Genomic DNA, 18,380 nt, shown 5'->3' with positions numbered 1-18,380 from the left:
CCATTGTCACCTGGGGGGGGGTCTCTGTGTCACTTTATTGTCACCTGGGGGGTCCCCACTGTCACCCAGGGGTCACTTGGGGGTCCCCACTGTCACCTGAGGGGTCCCTGTGTCACTCTTGGGGTCCCCGTTGTCACCCGGGGGAGAATAAAACGACGATTTTTTTGGGGTGAAACCGCAGAAATCGGTGAGGGCCGTTCCGGGGGGGGAAAATCGGGGACCGGAAGTGAGGCCGAGCCGAATGGTTCCAACGCCGCGCGGGAAAATGGCGGCCCCGGAACCGGAAGTCCTGGGAGGCCGTACAGCAAGATGGCGGCCCCTTGACCGGAAGTCTGAAGCCGTACAGCAAGATGGCGGCCCTCAGACCGGAAGTTCGCTAAGCCCATACTAAAGATGGCGGCCCCGGCACCGGAAGTGGAGCCCACACTAAAGATGGCGCTGCCAGGACCGGAAATGAGCTCAGACCACACTAAAATGGCGCTGCCAGGACCGGAAATGAGCTCAGACCACACCAAAATGGCGCTGCCAGGACCGGAAATGAGCTCAGACCACACCAAAATGGCGCCGCCAGGACCGGAAATGAGCTCAGACCACACCAAAATGGCGCTGCCAGGACCGGAAATGAGCTCGACCACACTAAAGATGGCGGCGTGAGCCCCCAGTGTCCCCTGGGGCGGTCCCTGTGTCACTTTAAGGTCCCCACCGTCACCTGGGGGTCCCCATGTCCCCTCCTGGTGCGTCCCCGCTGTCACCTGGGGTCACCTGAGGGTCCCCCTGTCCCCTCCTCGGGGTCCCCACTTTCACTTTGGGGTCCCTTTTGTCACCCCGGGGGGTCCCCACTGTCACTTTGGGGTCCCCGTTGTCATTTGGGGGTCCCCCCCGTCCCCGGGATCCCCTCCAGGTCCCCCCGATGTCCCCTTTGGGGTCCCCAAACCCCCCCCACCCAAGGCTCTAGCGGTGCCGGCGCTGCCACTTTATTGAGCTGGGGACAATTTGGGGACACTTTGGGGGGGTGGTGGCACTTTGGGGACACTTTAGGGACAGGGTGACACTGGGAGGTGGCACTTTGGGGACATGATGGGCTCAGGGGGGTGGTGGCATTTGGGGGACACTCAGGGGGGTGGTGGCACTTCGGGGACACTTTGGGGACAGGGTGACACTGGGAGGTGGCACTTTGGGGACATGATGGGCTCAGGGGGGTGGTGGCACTTTGGGGACACTCAGGGGGGTGGTGGCACTTCAGGGACACTCTGGGGACACTCAGGGGGGTGGTGGCACCTTCCTCGGGGACACTCTGGGGACAGGGTGACACTGGGGGGTGGTGGCACTTTGGTGGCACTTTGGGGCCGCAGCGGGGGGGGGGTCACAGTGGAGTGGTGGCACTTTGGGGACATCCCGGGGACAGGGGGAGGTGGCACTCGGGGACAGGGGGAGGACACAGCAGGGGTGGCACCCGGGGGACTCTTTGGTGGCACTTGGGGACATGAGGGTGGCCCGGGGGGTTGGTGGCACTTTAAGGTCACTTTGGGGTCATTTGGGGACAGTTTGGTGGCCCTGGGGGGGTGGCACTTGGGGACAATGATGATGTCACAGGGGGTTGGTGGCACCTGGGGACACTTGGGGGTCACTTTGGGGGGTTGGTGGCACCTGGGGGGGTCCCGCTGGTGGCACTTGGGGACACTTGGGGGGCACTTGGGGACACTTGGGGGGCACTTGGGGACACTTGGGTGGCTCCGGTGGCACCTTCGGGCTCCGTCAGGGACACCTGGGGGGACACCAGAGGTCACCTGGGACCCCCCAAACCCACCTGGGACCCCCCAAAACTCACCTGGGATCCCCCAAAACCCACCTGGGAACCCCCAAAACACACCTGGGAACCCCCAAAATACACCTGGGACCCCCCAAATTCACCTGGGACCCCCCAAACCCACCTGGGACCCCCCAAAATCCACCTAGGACCCCCCAAATTCACCTGGGACCCTCCAAAATTCACCTGGGTGACCCCTGGGACCCCCCAGACACCCCCAAATTCACCTGCAACCCCCCCAAAACCACCCTGGGACCCCCCAAAACTCTCCTGGGAACCCCCAAATCTCACCTGGGACCCCCCAAAACCCCCGTGGGACCCCCCAAAACAAATCTGGGACCCCCCAAAACTCACCTGGGACCCCCCAAATTCATCTGTACCCACCCCCGGACTCACCTGGGACCCCCCAAAACTCACCTGGGACCCCCCAAACCTCACCTGGGACCCCCTAAACTCCTCCAAAATTCACCTGGGACCCCCCAAGCCCCCCTCAGATGTCACCTGGGACCCCCCAAACCCACCCAGGACCCCCCAAAAACCCACCTGGGACCCCCCAAACTCCCCCTCAGGTGACACCTGGGACCCCCCAAACCCACCTGGGATCCCCCAAAACTCACCTGGGACCCCCCCAAAACCCACCTGGGACCCCCCAAAACTCACCTGGGAACCCCAAAACTCACCTGGGACCCCTCAAAACTCACCTGGGAACCCCCAAAACCCACCTGGGACCCCTCAAACCCCCTTCAGGTGTCACCTGGGTCCTCCCAAAACCCACCTGGGACCCCCCAAAACCCACCTGGGACCCCCCAAACCCACCTGGGACCCCCCAAACCCACCTGGGATCCCCCAAAACCCCTTCAGGTGACACCTGGACCCCCCCAAAACCCACCTGGGACCCCCCAAACTCCCCCAAAACCCACCTGGGACCCCCCAAAACCCCCCTGGGACCCCCCAAACCTCCCCAAACCCACCTGGGACCCCCCAAAACCCCTTCAGGTGACACCTGGGACCCCCAACCCCCCCCCCAAAACCCTCCTGGGACCCCCCAACCCCCCCAGGTGCCCCCCCCCGGTGCCCCCCACCTGTGCCAGCGCCCCCACGGTCTGGGGCAGGCGGGTGACGAGCTCCAGGATCTCGCCGGGGATTCGGGAGACGCCGACGGCGCCGGAGCCGCCCGAGGCCACCAAAGTCACCCGGCGGGTCCCCAGCAGGGGCTGGGCCACCGCCTCGGCCACCTGGGGGGCCCCAAAATCCGGGGGATTACACCCAAAAGCCAGGGGATTACGACAAACCCCAGATTTCCCCCAAAAGTCCCCGAATTTTCCCCGAAATCCCAGATTTTTCCCACCAAAAATCCCAGATTTCAGATCAAAATCCCAGATTTTCCCCCCAAAAGTCCCAGATTTCCAACCAAAATCTCAAAGTTCAGCCCAAAATTCCCAGATTTTAGACCAAAATCCTGGATTTTCCCCAAATTTCCACATTTTTCCCCAAAATTCCCTCATTTCAGACCAAATTCCCAGATTTTCCCCCCCAAATTCCCAGATTTTAAACCAAAAGTCCCAGATTTTCTCCCAAAATTTCCAGATTTCTGACCAAAATCCTGGATTTCAGATTTTTCCCCGAAATCCCCCCATTTCAGAGCAAAATCCCAGATTTTTCCCCCCAAACTCTCAGATTTCGGATCAAAATCCTGGATTTTCCCCAAATTTCCACATTTTTCCCCAAAATTCCCTCATTTTAGACCAAAATCCCAGATTTTCCCCCCCAAAATCTCAGATTTTCTCCCAAATTTCCATAATTCTGACCAAAATCCTGGAGTTCAGATTTTTCCCCCAAATTTCCACCTTTCAGACCAAAATCCCAGATTTTTTCCCAAATTTCCAGATTTTCCCCCCCAATTTCCAGATTTCAGACCAAAATCTCAAAGTTCAGCCCAAAATTCCCACATTTCAGACCAAAATCTCAGATTTCTGACTGAAATCCTGGATTTCCCCCCCAAATTTCCCATGTTTTTTTCCCCAAATTCCCACATTTCACACCAAAATCCCAGATTTCCCCCCAAAAGTCCCAGATTTCCGATCAAAATCCTGGATTTTCCCCCCAGATTTCCAGATTTTTTCCACTAAATCCCATTTTTCAAACCAAAATCCCACATTTTTCCCCCGAAGTCCCACGTTTCACACCAAAATTCCAGATTTTTTCCCCCCCAAATTTCCGGATTTCCAAGTAAAATCTCAGATTTTTCCCCAAATTTCTCTGTTTTTCCCCCAAATCCTGGATTTCAGACCCAAATCCCAGATTTTCCAACCAAAATCCCAGATTTTTCCTGAAAACATCCGGATTTCTGACCAAAATCCTGCATTTCAAATTTTTCCTTCAAGATTCCCAGATTCTGGACCAAAATCCCACATTTTCAATCAAAATCCAGGATTTTATCCCAAATTCTCCAGATTTCAGGCCAAATTCCTGGATTTTCCCCCAAATTTCCAGATTTTTCTCCTAAATCCCACATTTTGGATCAAAATCCCAGATTTTCAACCAAAATCCCAGATTTTCCCCCAAATTTCCACATTTCTCCCTCCCAAAATCCCAGATTTTCTCCCAAAATTCCCACATTTCAGACCAAAATCCCAGATTTTCAACCAAAATCCCAGATTTTAAACCAAAATTTCCACCTTTTAGACCAAAATCCCAGATTTTCAACCAAAATCCCAGATTTTTCCCCAAATTTCCACATTTCCCCCCCCCAAAATCCCCAGATTTTCTCCCAAAATTTCCAGATTTCTGACCAAAATCCTGGATTTCAGGTTTTTCCCCAAAATTCCCACATTTCAGACCAAAATCCCAGATTTCCCCCCTCAAATTCCCAAAATTTCATCCCAAATTTCCACATTTTTCCCCTAAATTTCACATTTCAGAGCAAAATCCCAGATTTTGTCCCAAAATTGCCACATTTCCCACCAAATCCCAGATTTTGTCCCAAATTTCCCACATTTTTTCCCAAAATTCCCACATTTCACCCAAAATCCTGGATTTTCAACCAAAATTCCCACATTTCAGACCAAAATCTCACATTTTCCCCCCAAATTCCAGATTTTTCCCCTAAATCCCAAATTCCTGGAAATTACACCTGGAAATTCCACCCCAATTCCCACCTGGGACAGCCCAAAATCCAGGAAATCACACCCAAAATCCAGGGAATTCTGACAAATCCCAGATTTCCCCCAAAAGTCCCCGAATTTTCCCCGAAATCCCAGATTTTTCCCCCCAAAATTCTCAGATTTCAGATCAAAATCCCAGATTTCCCCCCCCAAAATCCCAGATTTTTCCCCTAAATTTCCACATTTCGGATCAAAATCCCAGATTTTCAACCAAAATCCCAGATTTTTCCCCAGATTTCCACATTTCTCCCTCCCAAAATCCCCAGATTTTTCCACAAAATTTCCACCTTTCAGACCAAAATCCCAGATTATCCCACCAAAATCCCAGATTTCTGACCAAAATTCTGGATTTTCCCCTAAATTTCCACATTTTTCTCCTAAATCCCACATTTCGGATCAAAATCCCAGATTTCCCCCCAAATTTCCAGATTTTTTCCCAAAATTTCCACATTTCAGACCAAAATCCCAGATTTTTCCCCTAAATCCCAAATTCCTGGAAATTACACCTGGAAATTCCACCCCAATTCCCACCTGGGACAGCCCAAAATCCAGGGAATTCCACCCAAAATCCAAGGAATTCTGACAAATCCCAGATTTTCCCCCAAAAGTCCCCGAATTTTCCCCTAAATCCCAGATTTTTCCCCCCAAAATTCCCAGATTTCAGATCAAAATCCCAGATTTTCCCCCCAAAAGTCCCAGATTTCCAACCAAAATCTCAAAGTTCAGCCCAAAATTCCCAGATTTTAGACAAAAATCCCAGATTTTCCCCAAATTTCCACATTTTTCCCCAAAATTCCCTCATTTTAGACCAAATTCCCAGATTTTTCCCCCCAAATTCCCAGATTTTAAACCAAAAGTCCCAGATTTTCTCCCAAAATTTCCACCTTTCAGACCAAAATCCCAGATTTTTTCCCCAAAATTCCCAGATTTCCAACCCAAATCCCGGATTTTCCCCCAAAATCCCACATTTCAGACCCAAAATCCGGGATTTCTTTACCCCAAATTCCCAATTTCCACACCAAAATACGCGGATTTCAGCCCCAAATTCCCCCAAATGACCCCAAATCCCCCCAAAATGACCCCAAATCCCCAAAATGACCCAAAATCCCCGGAAATGACCCCAACTCCCCCAAAATGACCCCAAAATCACCCAAAATGACCCCAAATCCGCCCAAAATGACCCCAAATCCCCCAAAATGATCCCAAATCCCCCAAAATGACCCCAAAATCCCTCAAAATGACCCAAAATCCCCCAAATTGACCCAAAATCCACCAAAGTGACCCCAAATCCCCCCAAATGACCCCAAATCCCCCAAAATGACCCAACCCCCTCAAAAATGACTCCAAATCACCCAAAATGACCCCAAATCCTCCAAATGACCCCAAATCCTCCAAATGACCCCAAATTCCCCCCAAATGACCCCAAGTCCCCCAAAATGACCCAAAATGACCCAAAATGACCCCAAATCCCCAAAATGACCCCAAATCCTCCCAAAATGACCCCAAATCCCCCAAATTGACCCCAAATCCCCCAAATGATCCCAAATCCCCCAAAATGACCCCAAATCCTCCAAAATGACCCCAAATCCTCCAAAATGACCCCAAAATCCCCCAAAGTGACCCCAAATCCCCCAAAATGACCCCAAAATCCCCCAAAATGACCCCAAATCACCCAAAATGACCCCAAATCCCCCAAAATGACTCAAAACCCCCAAAATGTCCCCAAATCCCCCAAATGACCCCAAATCCCCCAAAATGACCCCAAGTCCCCCAAAATGACCCCAAATCCCCAAAATGATCCCAAATCCTCCAAATGACCCCAAATCCCCCCAAATGACCCAAAAATTCCCAAAATGACCCCAAATCCCCCAAAATGACCCCAAAATTTCCCAAAGTGACCCCAAACCCCCAAAATGACCCCAAATCCCCCCAAATGACCCCAAATCCCCCAAAATGACTCAAAATCCCCCAAAATGACCCCAAATCCCCCCAAATGACCCCAAATTCCCCAAAATGACCCCAAATCCCCCAAAATGACCCCAAATCCCCTAAAACGACACCAAATCCCCCCAAAGTGACCCCAAATCCCTCAAAATGACCCCAAATCCCCCAAAGTGACCCCAAATGCCCCAAAATGACCCCAAATCCCCCCAAAATGACCCCAAATCCCCCCAAATGACCCCAAATCCCCCAAAATGACCCCAAATCCCCCAAAGTGACCCAAAATCCCCCGAATTTCCCCCAAAGCCCACCTGGGGCAGCCTGTTGAGCACCATCTCGACGACGGCGGCCTCCTGGAACTGCCCGAAGGCCTCGGCCTTGGCGGCGGCGGCGGCGGCTTCGGCGCGAGCCCGGGAGGACACGGCGGCCGCTCGCGCCGCCCCCGTCACCTGCGGGACCCCAGAAAGTGTGGGGGACCCCAAAAATGCCACAGGAACCCAAAAAAATCCCAAGGGAACCCCCAAAAATTACATAGGAGCCCAAGAAGTCCTGGGGAACCCCAAAAAAATCCCAAAGGGAACCCCAAAATTCCCAGGGAACCCCAAAAAATTCCTGAGGGAACCCCAAAAAAATCCCAAGGGAAGCAAAAAATTCCAAAGGAACCCTAAAAATCCATGTGGGAACCCCCAAATCCGAGGGGGACCCCAAAAGTCCTGGGGGAACCCAAAAATCCCACAGGAACCCAAAAATCCCAAAGGGGACCCAAAAAGTCGTGGGGGAACCCAAAAATTCCCGAGGGACACCAAAAATTCCCAAAGGGAACCCAAAAATCCACGGGGGAACCCCAAAAATTCTACAGGAACCCCAAAAATTCCAGGGAACCCAAAAAATCCATGAAGGAACCTCAAAATTCCTGAGGGAAACCCAAAAAATCCATCCAGAACTCCCAAAAATCCATGGGGAACCCCAAAAATCCCACAGGAACCCAAAAATCCCAAAGGGAACCCAAAATCCTGGGGAACCCCAAAAAAATCCCTGGGAGAACCCCAAAAATCCCGGGGGAATCCAAAAAATCCCAGGGAACCCAAAAATCCCAAAGAGAACCCAAAAAATTCCTGGGAAACCCAAAAAATCCATGGGGGAACCCCAAAAAATCCCACAGGAACCCAAAAGTTCCTGGGGGGACCCAAAAATCCACGGGGAACCCCAAAAAATCCCAAGAGGAACTCCAAAAATTTTGGGGGACCCTAAAACCCCACAGGAGACCCCAAAAAATCCCCAGGGAACCCCAAAAATCCCAAAGGGAACCCAAAAATCCTGGAGAACCCCAAAAATCCTGGGAGAACCCCAAAAATCCCCCCCAAAAATCCTGGGGGACCCGTGGGATCAATGGGGACACCTGAGACCCCAAAACCCCCCTGGGACCCCCCAAAACCCCCCCGGGACTCCCCAAAATCCACCTGGAACCCCCAAAACCCCCCCCGGAACCCCCAAACTCACCTTGAGGGCCTCGGCCTCGGCCTCCGCCTGGAGCAGCACCTGATTCCTGCAGGGGGCGCCACGTCAGAGGGGCGGGGTTTCCCTCAAGGGGGCGGGGCCTCTCTTAAAGGGGCAATGGCTTCTCTTAAAAGGGCAGTGCTTTTCTTAAAGGGGCAACGGTTCTCTTAAAAGGGCAATGGCTTCTCTTAAAGGGGTAATGGTTTTCTCTTAAAAGGGCAATGGTTTCTCTTAAAAGGGCAATGGTTTTCTCTTAAAGGGGCAACGGTTCTCTTAAAAGGGCAATGGCTTCTCTTAAAGGGGTAATGGTTTTCTCTTACAAGAACAATGGCTTCTCTTAAAAGGGCAATGGCTTTTCTTAAAGGGGTAATGTTACAGCAGGTGGGGGTGTGGCTTGGTTGTAAAGCTTCTCATAAAGGGTGTGGCTCATCTTAAAAGGGGTGGGGCTTCATTGAAGGGGTGGGGCCCACCCCAAGGGAGGGGGTGTGGCTTGCTTTGAGTGGGTGTGGCTTCTCATAATAGGGGGCAAGGGATTCTCTTAAAGGGGCGATGGGGTCACCTGAGGGGGTGGGGTTGGAGGTGGGGCTTAATAGAAGGGGTGTGGCTGCATCTTAAAGGGGTAACGCTTCTTTTAAAAGGGTCGTGACATCACCCAAGGGGGTGGGACCAACCCCACTTGGGAGAGTGGCCTTGCAGAGCAGGGTGTGGCTCTGCTTAAAAGAGGTGTGGCTTTTCTTAAAAGGGCAATGGTTTCTCTTAAAGGGAACATGGATTCACCTCAGCTGGTGGGACCTGTAAGGGTGGGGGGGTGACTCACTTTGAGTGGGTGTGGCCTGTCTTAAAAGGGGCAAGGACTCACTTAAAGGGGTAATGTCATCCAAGAGCTTGGAACCAGGCAAGATGGGGGCGTGGCTCGGTCTTAAATTGGCAATACCTCTCTAAAAAGGGTAGTAGTTCCCTTAAATGGGCAACGGCTTCATTTGAGTGGGGGGGACCCACCAGGGTGGGGGTGTGGGTCACTGGAGAGGATCTGGCTCCTCCTTAAAAGGGCAACACTCCTCTTTGGAGTTGCAACGCTTCTCTTAAAAGGGAAATGATTCTCTTAAAACAACAAATTTTCTCTTAAAAGGGCAATACTGCTCTTAAAAGGGCAACATTTCTCTTAAAAGGGCAGTGAGTCTCCTAAAAGGATAATGTTGCTCTCAAAAGGACAGTGGTTCTCTTACAAGGGCAATGTTTCTCTTAAAAGGGCAGTGAGTCTCTTAAAAGAGCAATGGTTCACTTAAAAGGGTAATGGTTTGCTTAAAAGGGAAATGGTTCTCTTAAAAGGGAAATGGTTTTCTTAAAAGGAAATGCTTCTCTTAAGGGGGCAATGTTCCTCTTAAAAAGTCAGTGAATCTCTTAAAAGGGCAGGGCTATTCTTAAAGGGTCAATGTTTCTCTTAAAAGGGCAGTGAGTCTCTTAAAAGGGCAGTGCTTTTCTTAAAGAGGCAATGATTCTCTTAAAAGGCCAGTGAGTCACTTTAAAGGGCAATGTTTCTCTTAAGGGGGCAATGTTTCTCTTAAAAGGACAGTGAGTCTCTTATAAAAGCAATGCTTGTCTTAAAAGGGTAATACTTCTTTTAAAAGGGCAATGCTTCTCTTAAGGGGGCAATGTTTCTCTTAAACGGGCAACATTTCTCTTAAAGAGGCAATGTTTCTCTTAAGGGAGAAATATTTCTCTTACAACGGCAACAGTTCTCTTTAAAGGGCAACATTGCTCTTAAAGGGTAATGTTTTCCTCAAAAGGGCAATGTCTCTTAAAGGCCAGCGTTTCTCTTAAGGGGGTAATGTTCCTCTTAAAAAGGCAATAAATCTCTTAAAAGGGCAGTGCATTTCTTAAAGGGGCAATGGTTCTCTTAAAAGGGCAGTGAGTCTCTTATAACAGGAATGCTTCTCTTAAAAGGGCAATGATTCTCTTACAAGAGCAACAGTTCTCTTAAAAGGGCAATGCTTCTCTTAAGGGGGCAACGTTTCTCTTAAAAGGGCAGTGACTCTCTTACAATAGCAATGGTTGTCTTAAAAGAATAATGTTTCTCTTAAAAGGGCAACGGTGCTCTTAAAAGAGCAATGGTTCGCTTAAAAGGGCAATGGTTTGCTTAAAAGGCAAATGGCTCCCTTAAAAAGGTAACACTTCTCTTAAAAGGGCAGTGAGTCTCTTAAAAGAGCAGTGAGTCTCTTAAAGGGGCAATGTTTCTCTTAAAAGGGCAACGCTTCTGTTAAAAGGGCAATGGTATCACTCAGACTAGTGGGACCCACCCAAAGGGCTCAATGGCTGACTGGGAGAAGGTGTGGCTCCTTTTTAAAGGGGCAACGCTTCTCTTAAAGGGGCAACGGCTTCACCCAAAGTGGTGGGACCCACCCAAAGGAGATCCCCTCCGGCCGCGAGGAGGGCGTGGCCGCTCCCCCTCCCCCCCCTTAAAGGGGCCCTGTCTCACCTCTGGGCCTCGGCCAGGCGCTCGAGGCGGAACCTCTCGGCCTCGGCGGGTTTGCGGACGGTGGCCTCGAGCTCCCGCTGGCGCCGCCCGACCTCCTGCTCCTGCAGCTGCGCCCGCTGCGCCCGCTCCACCACCTCCACCTGCGCCCGCTGCTCCGCGATCGCCTGCTGCGTGCGGGCCGCCTGCACCGGGGGGGGACACGGGGGGGTCAGGGGGGAGTTTGGGGGGTCACAGAGGGGTTTAGGGGGGAGTTTGGGGGGTCATAGGTGGGGTTTGGGGGATCACAGTGGGGTTTGGGGGCGTCTCAGGGGTGTCTGGGGGCACTTCAGGTGTGTTTTGTGGGGTCCCAGGTGTGTTTTGGGGGGTCCCAGGTGTGTTTTGGGGGGTCCCAGGTGTGTTTTGGGGGGTCCCAGATAAATTTTGGGATAACCCAGATGTATTTTGGGGGGTCCCAGGTGAGTTTTGGGTATTCTCAGGTGTATTTTGGGGCATCCCAGTTGAGTTTTGGGAGTTCCCAGGTGAGTTTTGGAGCATCCAAGGTGAGTTTTGGGGGGTCCCAGGTGAGTTTGGAAGATCCCAGGTGAGTTTTGGGGTTCCCAGGTGAGTTTTGGGGTCCCAGGTGAGTTTTGGGACATCCCAGGTGAGTTTTGGGGGGTCCCAGGTGAGTTTTGGGTGTTCCAGGTGCGTTTTGGGTGTTCCCAGAGGAGTTTTGGCTGTTCCAGGTGAGTTTTGGAGCACCCCCATCGCCCCAGCTGAGCTCCCACCCCCCCCATCTCCCGCATACTCCCTCCCCCCGGAATTCCAGGAATTCTGCCCCCCCCCCCAGGTGCGTTTGGGGGGTCCCAGGTGAGTTTTGGGGGGTCCCAGGTGCGTTCTGGGGGCGGGGCTCTCACCTGGAGCTGGAAGGCGAGCTCGGCCGTGGCGCGGCGGGCGCTGACGGCGCCGTCACACTGGGCCTGGCACAGCCGGAAATCCCGCTCGGAGCGAGCCGTGGCCCCCTCGGAGAGCAGCTGGGCAGAGAGCTGCTCCTGCCGGGCCCGGGATTCCTGGGAATAACGGGAATATCAGGGAATTATGGGATATTGGGAATGATGGGGATGGGCTGAGAGCTGCTCCTGCCGGGCCCGGGATTCCTGGGAATGTTGGGAATATCAGGGAATTATGGGATGATGGGGATGATGGGGATGGGCAGAGAGCTGCTCCTGCCGGGCCCGGGATTCCTGGGAATAACGGGAATATCAGGGAATATCAGGGAATTGTGGGATAATGGGAATGGGCTGAGAGCTGCTCCTGCCGGGCCCGGGATTCCTGGGAATGTTGGGAATGTTGGGAATGTTGGGAATGATGGGAACACGGAGATACTGGGAATACTGGGAGAGTGGGATACTGGGAATACTGGGAATACTGGGATACTGGGAATATTGGGAATGATGGGAATGATGGGAATGGGCAGAGAGCTGCTCCTGCCAGGCCCGGGATTCCTGGGAATAATGGGAATATTGGGAATATTGGGGATGATGGGATGATGGGGGAGGGGCCGAGAGCTGCTCCTGCCGGGCCCGGGATTCCTGGGAATAACGGGAATGTTGGGAATGATGGGAATGATGGGAACACTGAGATACCGGGAATACTGGGTTAGTGGGATAGTGGGAACACTGGGAATACTGGGAATAATGGGAATAATGGGATAATGGGATAATGGGAATGATGGGGATGGGCTGAGAGCTGCTCCTGATGGGCCCGGGATTCCTGGGAATAACGGGAATATTGGGAATGATGGGATTGATGGGATAATGGGAATGGGCAGAGAGCTGCTCCTGGCGGGGACGGGATTCCTGGGAATGTTGGGAATGATGGGAACACTGAGATACTGGGAATACTGGGAGAGTGGGATACTGGAAATACTGGGAATACTGGAAAACTGGGAATACTGAGAGCACTGAGATATTGGGAATACTGGGAGAGTGGGATGCTGGGAACACTGGGAATACTGGGAATAATGGGAATAATGGGATAATGGGAATGATGGAAATAGTGGGGATACTGGGAATAATGGAAAAGTGGGAATACTGAGAGCACTGAGATACTGGGAATACTGGGAGAGTGGGATACTGGGAACAATGGGAATGCTGGGAATAATAGGAATAATGGGATAATGGGAATGATGGGATAATGGGAATGGGCTGAGAGCTGCTCCTGCCGGGCTCAGGATTCCTGGGAATAACAGGAATGTTGGGAATGGTGGGATAATGGGGAGGGGCAGAGAACTGCCGGGCCCGGGATTCCTGGGAATGTTGGGAATATCAGGGATATTGGGAATGATGGGAGTACGGAGATACTGGGAATACTGGGATAGTGGGATACTGGGAATACTGGGAATACTGGGGATACTGGAAATACTGGGAATAATGGAAAACTGGGAACAGTGAGAGCACTGAGATACCGGGAATACTGGGAGAGTGGGATTCTGGGAACACTGGGAATACTGGGAATAATGGGAATAATGGGAATGATGGGATAATGGGAATGGGCTGAGAGCTGCTCCTGCCGGGCCCGGGATTCCTGGGAATAACGGGAATGTTGGGAATGATGGGATTGATGGGATGATGGGAATACTGGGAATACTGAGAGCACTGAGATACTGGGAATACTGGGAGAGTGGGATACTGGGAACACTGGGAATTCTGGGAATAATGGGATGCTGGGAATATTGGGAATGATGGGATAATGGGAATGGGCAGAGAGCTGCTCCTGCTGGGCTCAGGATTCCTGGGAATGTTGGGAATATTGGGAATGTTGGAAATGAGGGGATGATGGGATAATGGGCAGAGAGTTACTCCTGCCGGGCTCAGAATTCCTGGGAATGTTGGGAATGTTGGGAATGATGGGAATGATGGGAACACTGAGATACTGGGAATACTGGGATAGTGGGATAGTGGGAACACTGGGAATAATGGAAAACTGGGAATACTGAGAGCACTGAGATACTGGGAATACTGGGATAAAGGGATACTGGGAACACTGGGAATACTGGGGATGCTGGGATACTAGGGATAATGGGAATATTGGGAATGATGGGATAATGGGGATGATGGGGATGGGCAGAGAGCTGCTCCTGCCAGGCTCAGAATTCCTGGGAATAATGGGATAATGGGAATGATGGGATGATGGGGAGGGGCCAAGGGCTGCTCCTGCCGGGCCCGGGATTCCTGGGAATATTGGGAATGATGGGAATGATGGGATAATGGGAATGATGGGAACACTGAGATAGTGGGAACACTGAGATAGTGGGAATACTGGGATAGTGGGATACTGGGAATACTGGGATACTGGGAATACTGGGAATACTGAGAGCACTGAGAAACTGGGAATACTGGGAGAGTGGGATACTGGGAACACTGGGAATACTGGGAATAATGGGAATAATGGGATAATGGGATAATGGGAATGATGGGGATGGGCAGAGAGCTGCTCCTGATGGGCTCGGGATTCCTGGGAATGTTGGGAATGATGGGAATAATGGGAACACTGAGATACTGGGAATACTGGAAATACTGGGGATACTGGGAATACTGGGAATACTGAGAGCACTGAGATACTGGGAATACTGGGAGAGTGGGATGCTGGGAACACTGGGAATACTGGGAATCCTGGGATACTAGGGAAAATGGGAATATTGGGAATGATGGGATAATGGGAATGATGGGGATGGGCAGAGAGCTGCTCCTGCCAGGCTCAGAATTCCTGGGAATGTTGGGAATGATGGGAATGGTGGGATAATGGGAATGATGGGAACACTGAGATACTGGGAATACTGGGATAGTGGGATACTGGGAATGCTGGAGATACTGGGAATAATGGAAAAGTGGGAATACTGAGAGCACTGAGGTACTGGGAATACTGGGAGAGTGGGATACTGGGAACACTGGGAATACTGGGAATAATGGGATAATGGGAATATTGGGAATGATGGGATAATGGGAATGGGCAGAGAGCTGCTCCTGCCGGGCCCGGGATTCCTGGGAATGTTGGGAATGATGGGAATGATGGGAACACTGAGATACTGGGAATACTGGGATAGTGGGATACTGGGAATACTGGGAATACTGGGAATACTGGGAATAATGGGAATAATGGGAATAATGGGAATGATGGGAATGATGGGGAGGGGCCAAGAGCTGCTCCTGCCGGGCCCGGGATTCCTGGGAATGTTCGGAATGTTGGGAATGATGGGATTGATGGGAATGATGGGAACACTGAGATACTGGGAATACTGGGATAGTGGGATACTGGGAATACTGGGAATACTGGAGATACTGGGGATACTGGAAATACTGGGAATACTGAGAGCACTGAGATAGTGGGAATACTGGGAGAGTGGGATACTGGGAACACTGGGAATGGTGGGAATGCTGGGGAGGGGCTGAGAGCTGCTCCTGCTGGGCTCGGGATTCCTGGGAATAACGGGAATGATGGGAATACTGGAGGGACTGGGAGGGCCTGGGAGGGACTGGGATGAACTGGGATGGACTGGGATGGACTGGGATAAACTGGGAGGGACTGGGAGGGACTGGGAGGGACTGGGAAGGACTGGAAAGGACTGGGATGGACTGGGAGGGACTGGGAGGGACTGGGATGGATTGGGATGGACTGGGAGGGACTGGGAGGGACTGGGAAGAACTGGGATGGACTGGGAGGGACTGGGAGGGACTGGGATGGACTGGGATGGACTGGGATGAACTGGGAGGGGACTGGGAGGGACTGGGAGGGACTGGGATGGACTGGGATGAACTGGGATGAACTGGGAGGGACTGGGATGGACTGGGAGGGACTGGGAGGGACTGGGAGGGACTGGGAGGGACTGGGAAGGACTGGGAGGGGAGTGGGATGGACTGGGAGGGACTGGGAGGGACTGGGATGGACTGGGAGCACTGGGAGGGACTGGGATGGACTGGGAGCACTGGGAGGGACTGGGATGGACTGGGTGCACTGGGAGGGACTGGGATGGACTGGGAGCACTGGGAGGGACTGGGATGGACTGGGTGCACTGGGATGAACTGGGATGGACTGGGAGGGACTGGGATGAACTGGGATGGACTGGGATGGACTGGGAGGGACTGGGAGGGACTGGGGGGGACTGGGATGGACTGGGATGGACTGGGATGGACTGGGAGGGACTGGGATGAACTGGGATGGACTGGGAGCACTGGGAGGGACTGGGATGGACTGGGATGGACTGAGAGGGACTGGGAGGGACTGGGATGGACTGGGATGGACTGGGGGGTGATGGGGTGACACAGAGAACGGGGGGACAGGGAGGGGACAGGGAGGTGACACAGGTGACAGGTGACAGAGGTGACAGGTACAGGTGGTGAGGGATGACAAGGAGGTGACACAGGTGACAGGTGACACAGGTGACACAAAGGTGACAGACAGGTGACACAGGTGTGGCACAGGGACAGGGAGGTGACACAGGTGACAGGTACAGGTGATGAGGGATGACAAGGAGGTGACACAGGTGACAGGTACAGGTGGTGAGGGATGGCAAGGAGGCAACACAGGTGACACAAAGGTGACACAGGTGACACAGGTGTGGCACAGGTGCCAGGGAGGTGACACAGGTGACAGGTACAGGTGAAGAGGGATGACAAGGAGGTGACACAGGTGACAGGGAGATGACACAGGTGACACAGGTGTGACACAGGTGACACAGGTGACAGATACAGGTGATGAGGGATAACAAGGAGGTGACACAGGTGACAGAAACAGGTGAGGAGCGATGACAAGGAGGTGACACAGGTGACAGGGAGGTGACACAGGTGACAGGGAGGTGACAGACAGGTGACACAGGTGTGACACAGGGACAGGGAGGTGACACAGGGACAGGTACAGGTGATGAGAGATGACAAGGAGGTGACACAGGTGACACAGGTGTGGTACAGGGAGGTGACACAGGTGACAGGTGACACAGGTGACACAGGTGTGACACAGGTGACACAGGTGACAGGTACAGGTGATGAGGGATGACAAAGAGGTGACACAGGTGACAGGGAGGTCACACAGGTGACAGACAGGTGACACAGGTGTGGCACAGGTGCCAGGGAGGTGACACAGGTGACAGGTACAGGTGGTGAGGGATGACAAGGAGGTGACACAGGTGACACAGATGTGGCACAGGTGACAGATGTGACAGGTAACAGGGAAGTGACACAGGTGACACAGGTGACAGACAGGTGACAGGTGACACAGGTGTGACACAGGTGACACAAAGGTGACACAGGTGACAGGTACAGGTGCTGAGAGATGATAATAAGGTGACACAGGTGCCAGGGAGGTTGCCCCAGGTGTGGGTGGGCGGGGCCTCACCCGGATCCCGGCGTCCCGCTTGGCCTCGGCCTCTCCCACGCGGGCGTCGCGCTGCACCTGAGCCGTGCGGGCCTTCCCCAGCGAGCGCAGGTAATCCTGGAACAGCACACCTGTCACACCTGTGTCACCTGGGACACACCTGGGACACACCTGGGACACACCTGGGACACACCTGGGACACACCCCTGACACCCCCCTGTCACCCCTGAGCCGTGCGGGCCTTCCCCAGCGAGCGCAGGTAATCCTGGAGTGGGATAAACACACCTGGGTTACACCTGGGACACACCTGTGTCACCTGAGACACACCCCTGACACCCCCCTGTCACCCCTGAGCCGTGCGGGCCTTCCCCAGCGAGCGCAGGTAATCCTGGAACAACACACCTGTGTCACCTGGGACACACCTGGGACACCCCCCTGTCACCCCTGAGCCATGCGGGCCTTCCCCAGCGAGCGCAGGTAATCCTGGAGTGGGATAAACACACCTGGGTCACACCTGGGACACACCTGTGTCACCTGGGACACACCCCTGACATCCCCCTGTCACCCCCGAGCCGTGCGGGCCTTCCCCAGCGAGCGCAGGTAATCCTGGAACAGCACACCTGGGTTACCTGTCACACCTGGTACACACCTGTGTCACCTGGGACACACCTGGGACACACCTGTCACACCTGGGACACACCCCTGTCACACCCCTGTCACCCCTGAGCCGTGCGGGCCTTCCCCAGCGAGCGCAGGTAATCCTGGAACAGCACACCTGTCACACCTGGGACACACCTGGGACACACCTGGGATACCTGTCACATCTGGGACACCCCTGGGACACCCCTGGGACACCCCTGTCCCCCCTGTGTCCCCTGAGTGCAGGTGAGCCCAGGGACGGGCACACCTGGGTGGCTCCGTGGGCTGGAACACTGCACAGGTGTGTCCTGGGCGTGTCCCAGGTGGCCCTGGTCCAACAGGTGTGTCCTGAGTGTGTCCCAGGTGTCCCCAGGTGTGTCCCAGGTGTGTCCCAGATATATCCCAGCTGTATCCAGGTGTATCCAGGGGTCTCCAGGTGTATTCCAGGTGTATCCAGGGGTCTCCAGGTGTATCCAGGTGTACCCCATGTCCCCCAGGTGTATCCAGGTCT

At 53.4% G+C, this 18,380-nt stretch overlaps 1 protein-coding gene across 1 annotated transcript in view; it reads right to left on the bottom strand.

Annotated features, from left to right (window-relative positions):
• Positions 1-1,010: 1,010 nt before the first annotated feature.
• Positions 1,011-18,380, bottom strand: part of FLOT1 (flotillin 1) — a 29,480-nt gene continuing 12,110 nt past the window's right edge. The window contains exons 6-12 of the mRNA XM_051775591.1: positions 17,252-17,347; positions 11,779-11,931; positions 10,886-11,067; positions 8,413-8,458; positions 7,224-7,361; positions 2,890-3,042; positions 1,011-1,765 (exon numbers count right to left, since the gene is read on the bottom strand). Of these exons, the coding sequence (XP_051631551.1) occupies positions 1,625-1,765; positions 2,890-3,042; positions 7,224-7,361; positions 8,413-8,458; positions 10,886-11,067; positions 11,779-11,931; positions 17,252-17,347 (909 nt within the window). The 3' untranslated portion in view covers positions 1,011-1,624. The remainder of the gene's footprint in view (positions 1,766-2,889; positions 3,043-7,223; positions 7,362-8,412; positions 8,459-10,885; positions 11,068-11,778; positions 11,932-17,251; positions 17,348-18,380) is intronic.

This window comes from Manacus candei, unplaced genomic scaffold (genome assembly GCF_025592945.1).
Source record: "Manacus candei isolate 608988 ecotype Guabito, Panama unplaced genomic scaffold, ASM2559294v1 h1tg000316l, whole genome shotgun sequence".
Lineage (NCBI taxonomy): Eukaryota > Metazoa > Chordata > Aves > Passeriformes > Pipridae > Manacus > Manacus candei.
This window is presented reverse-complemented; position numbering and strand designations above follow the sequence as displayed.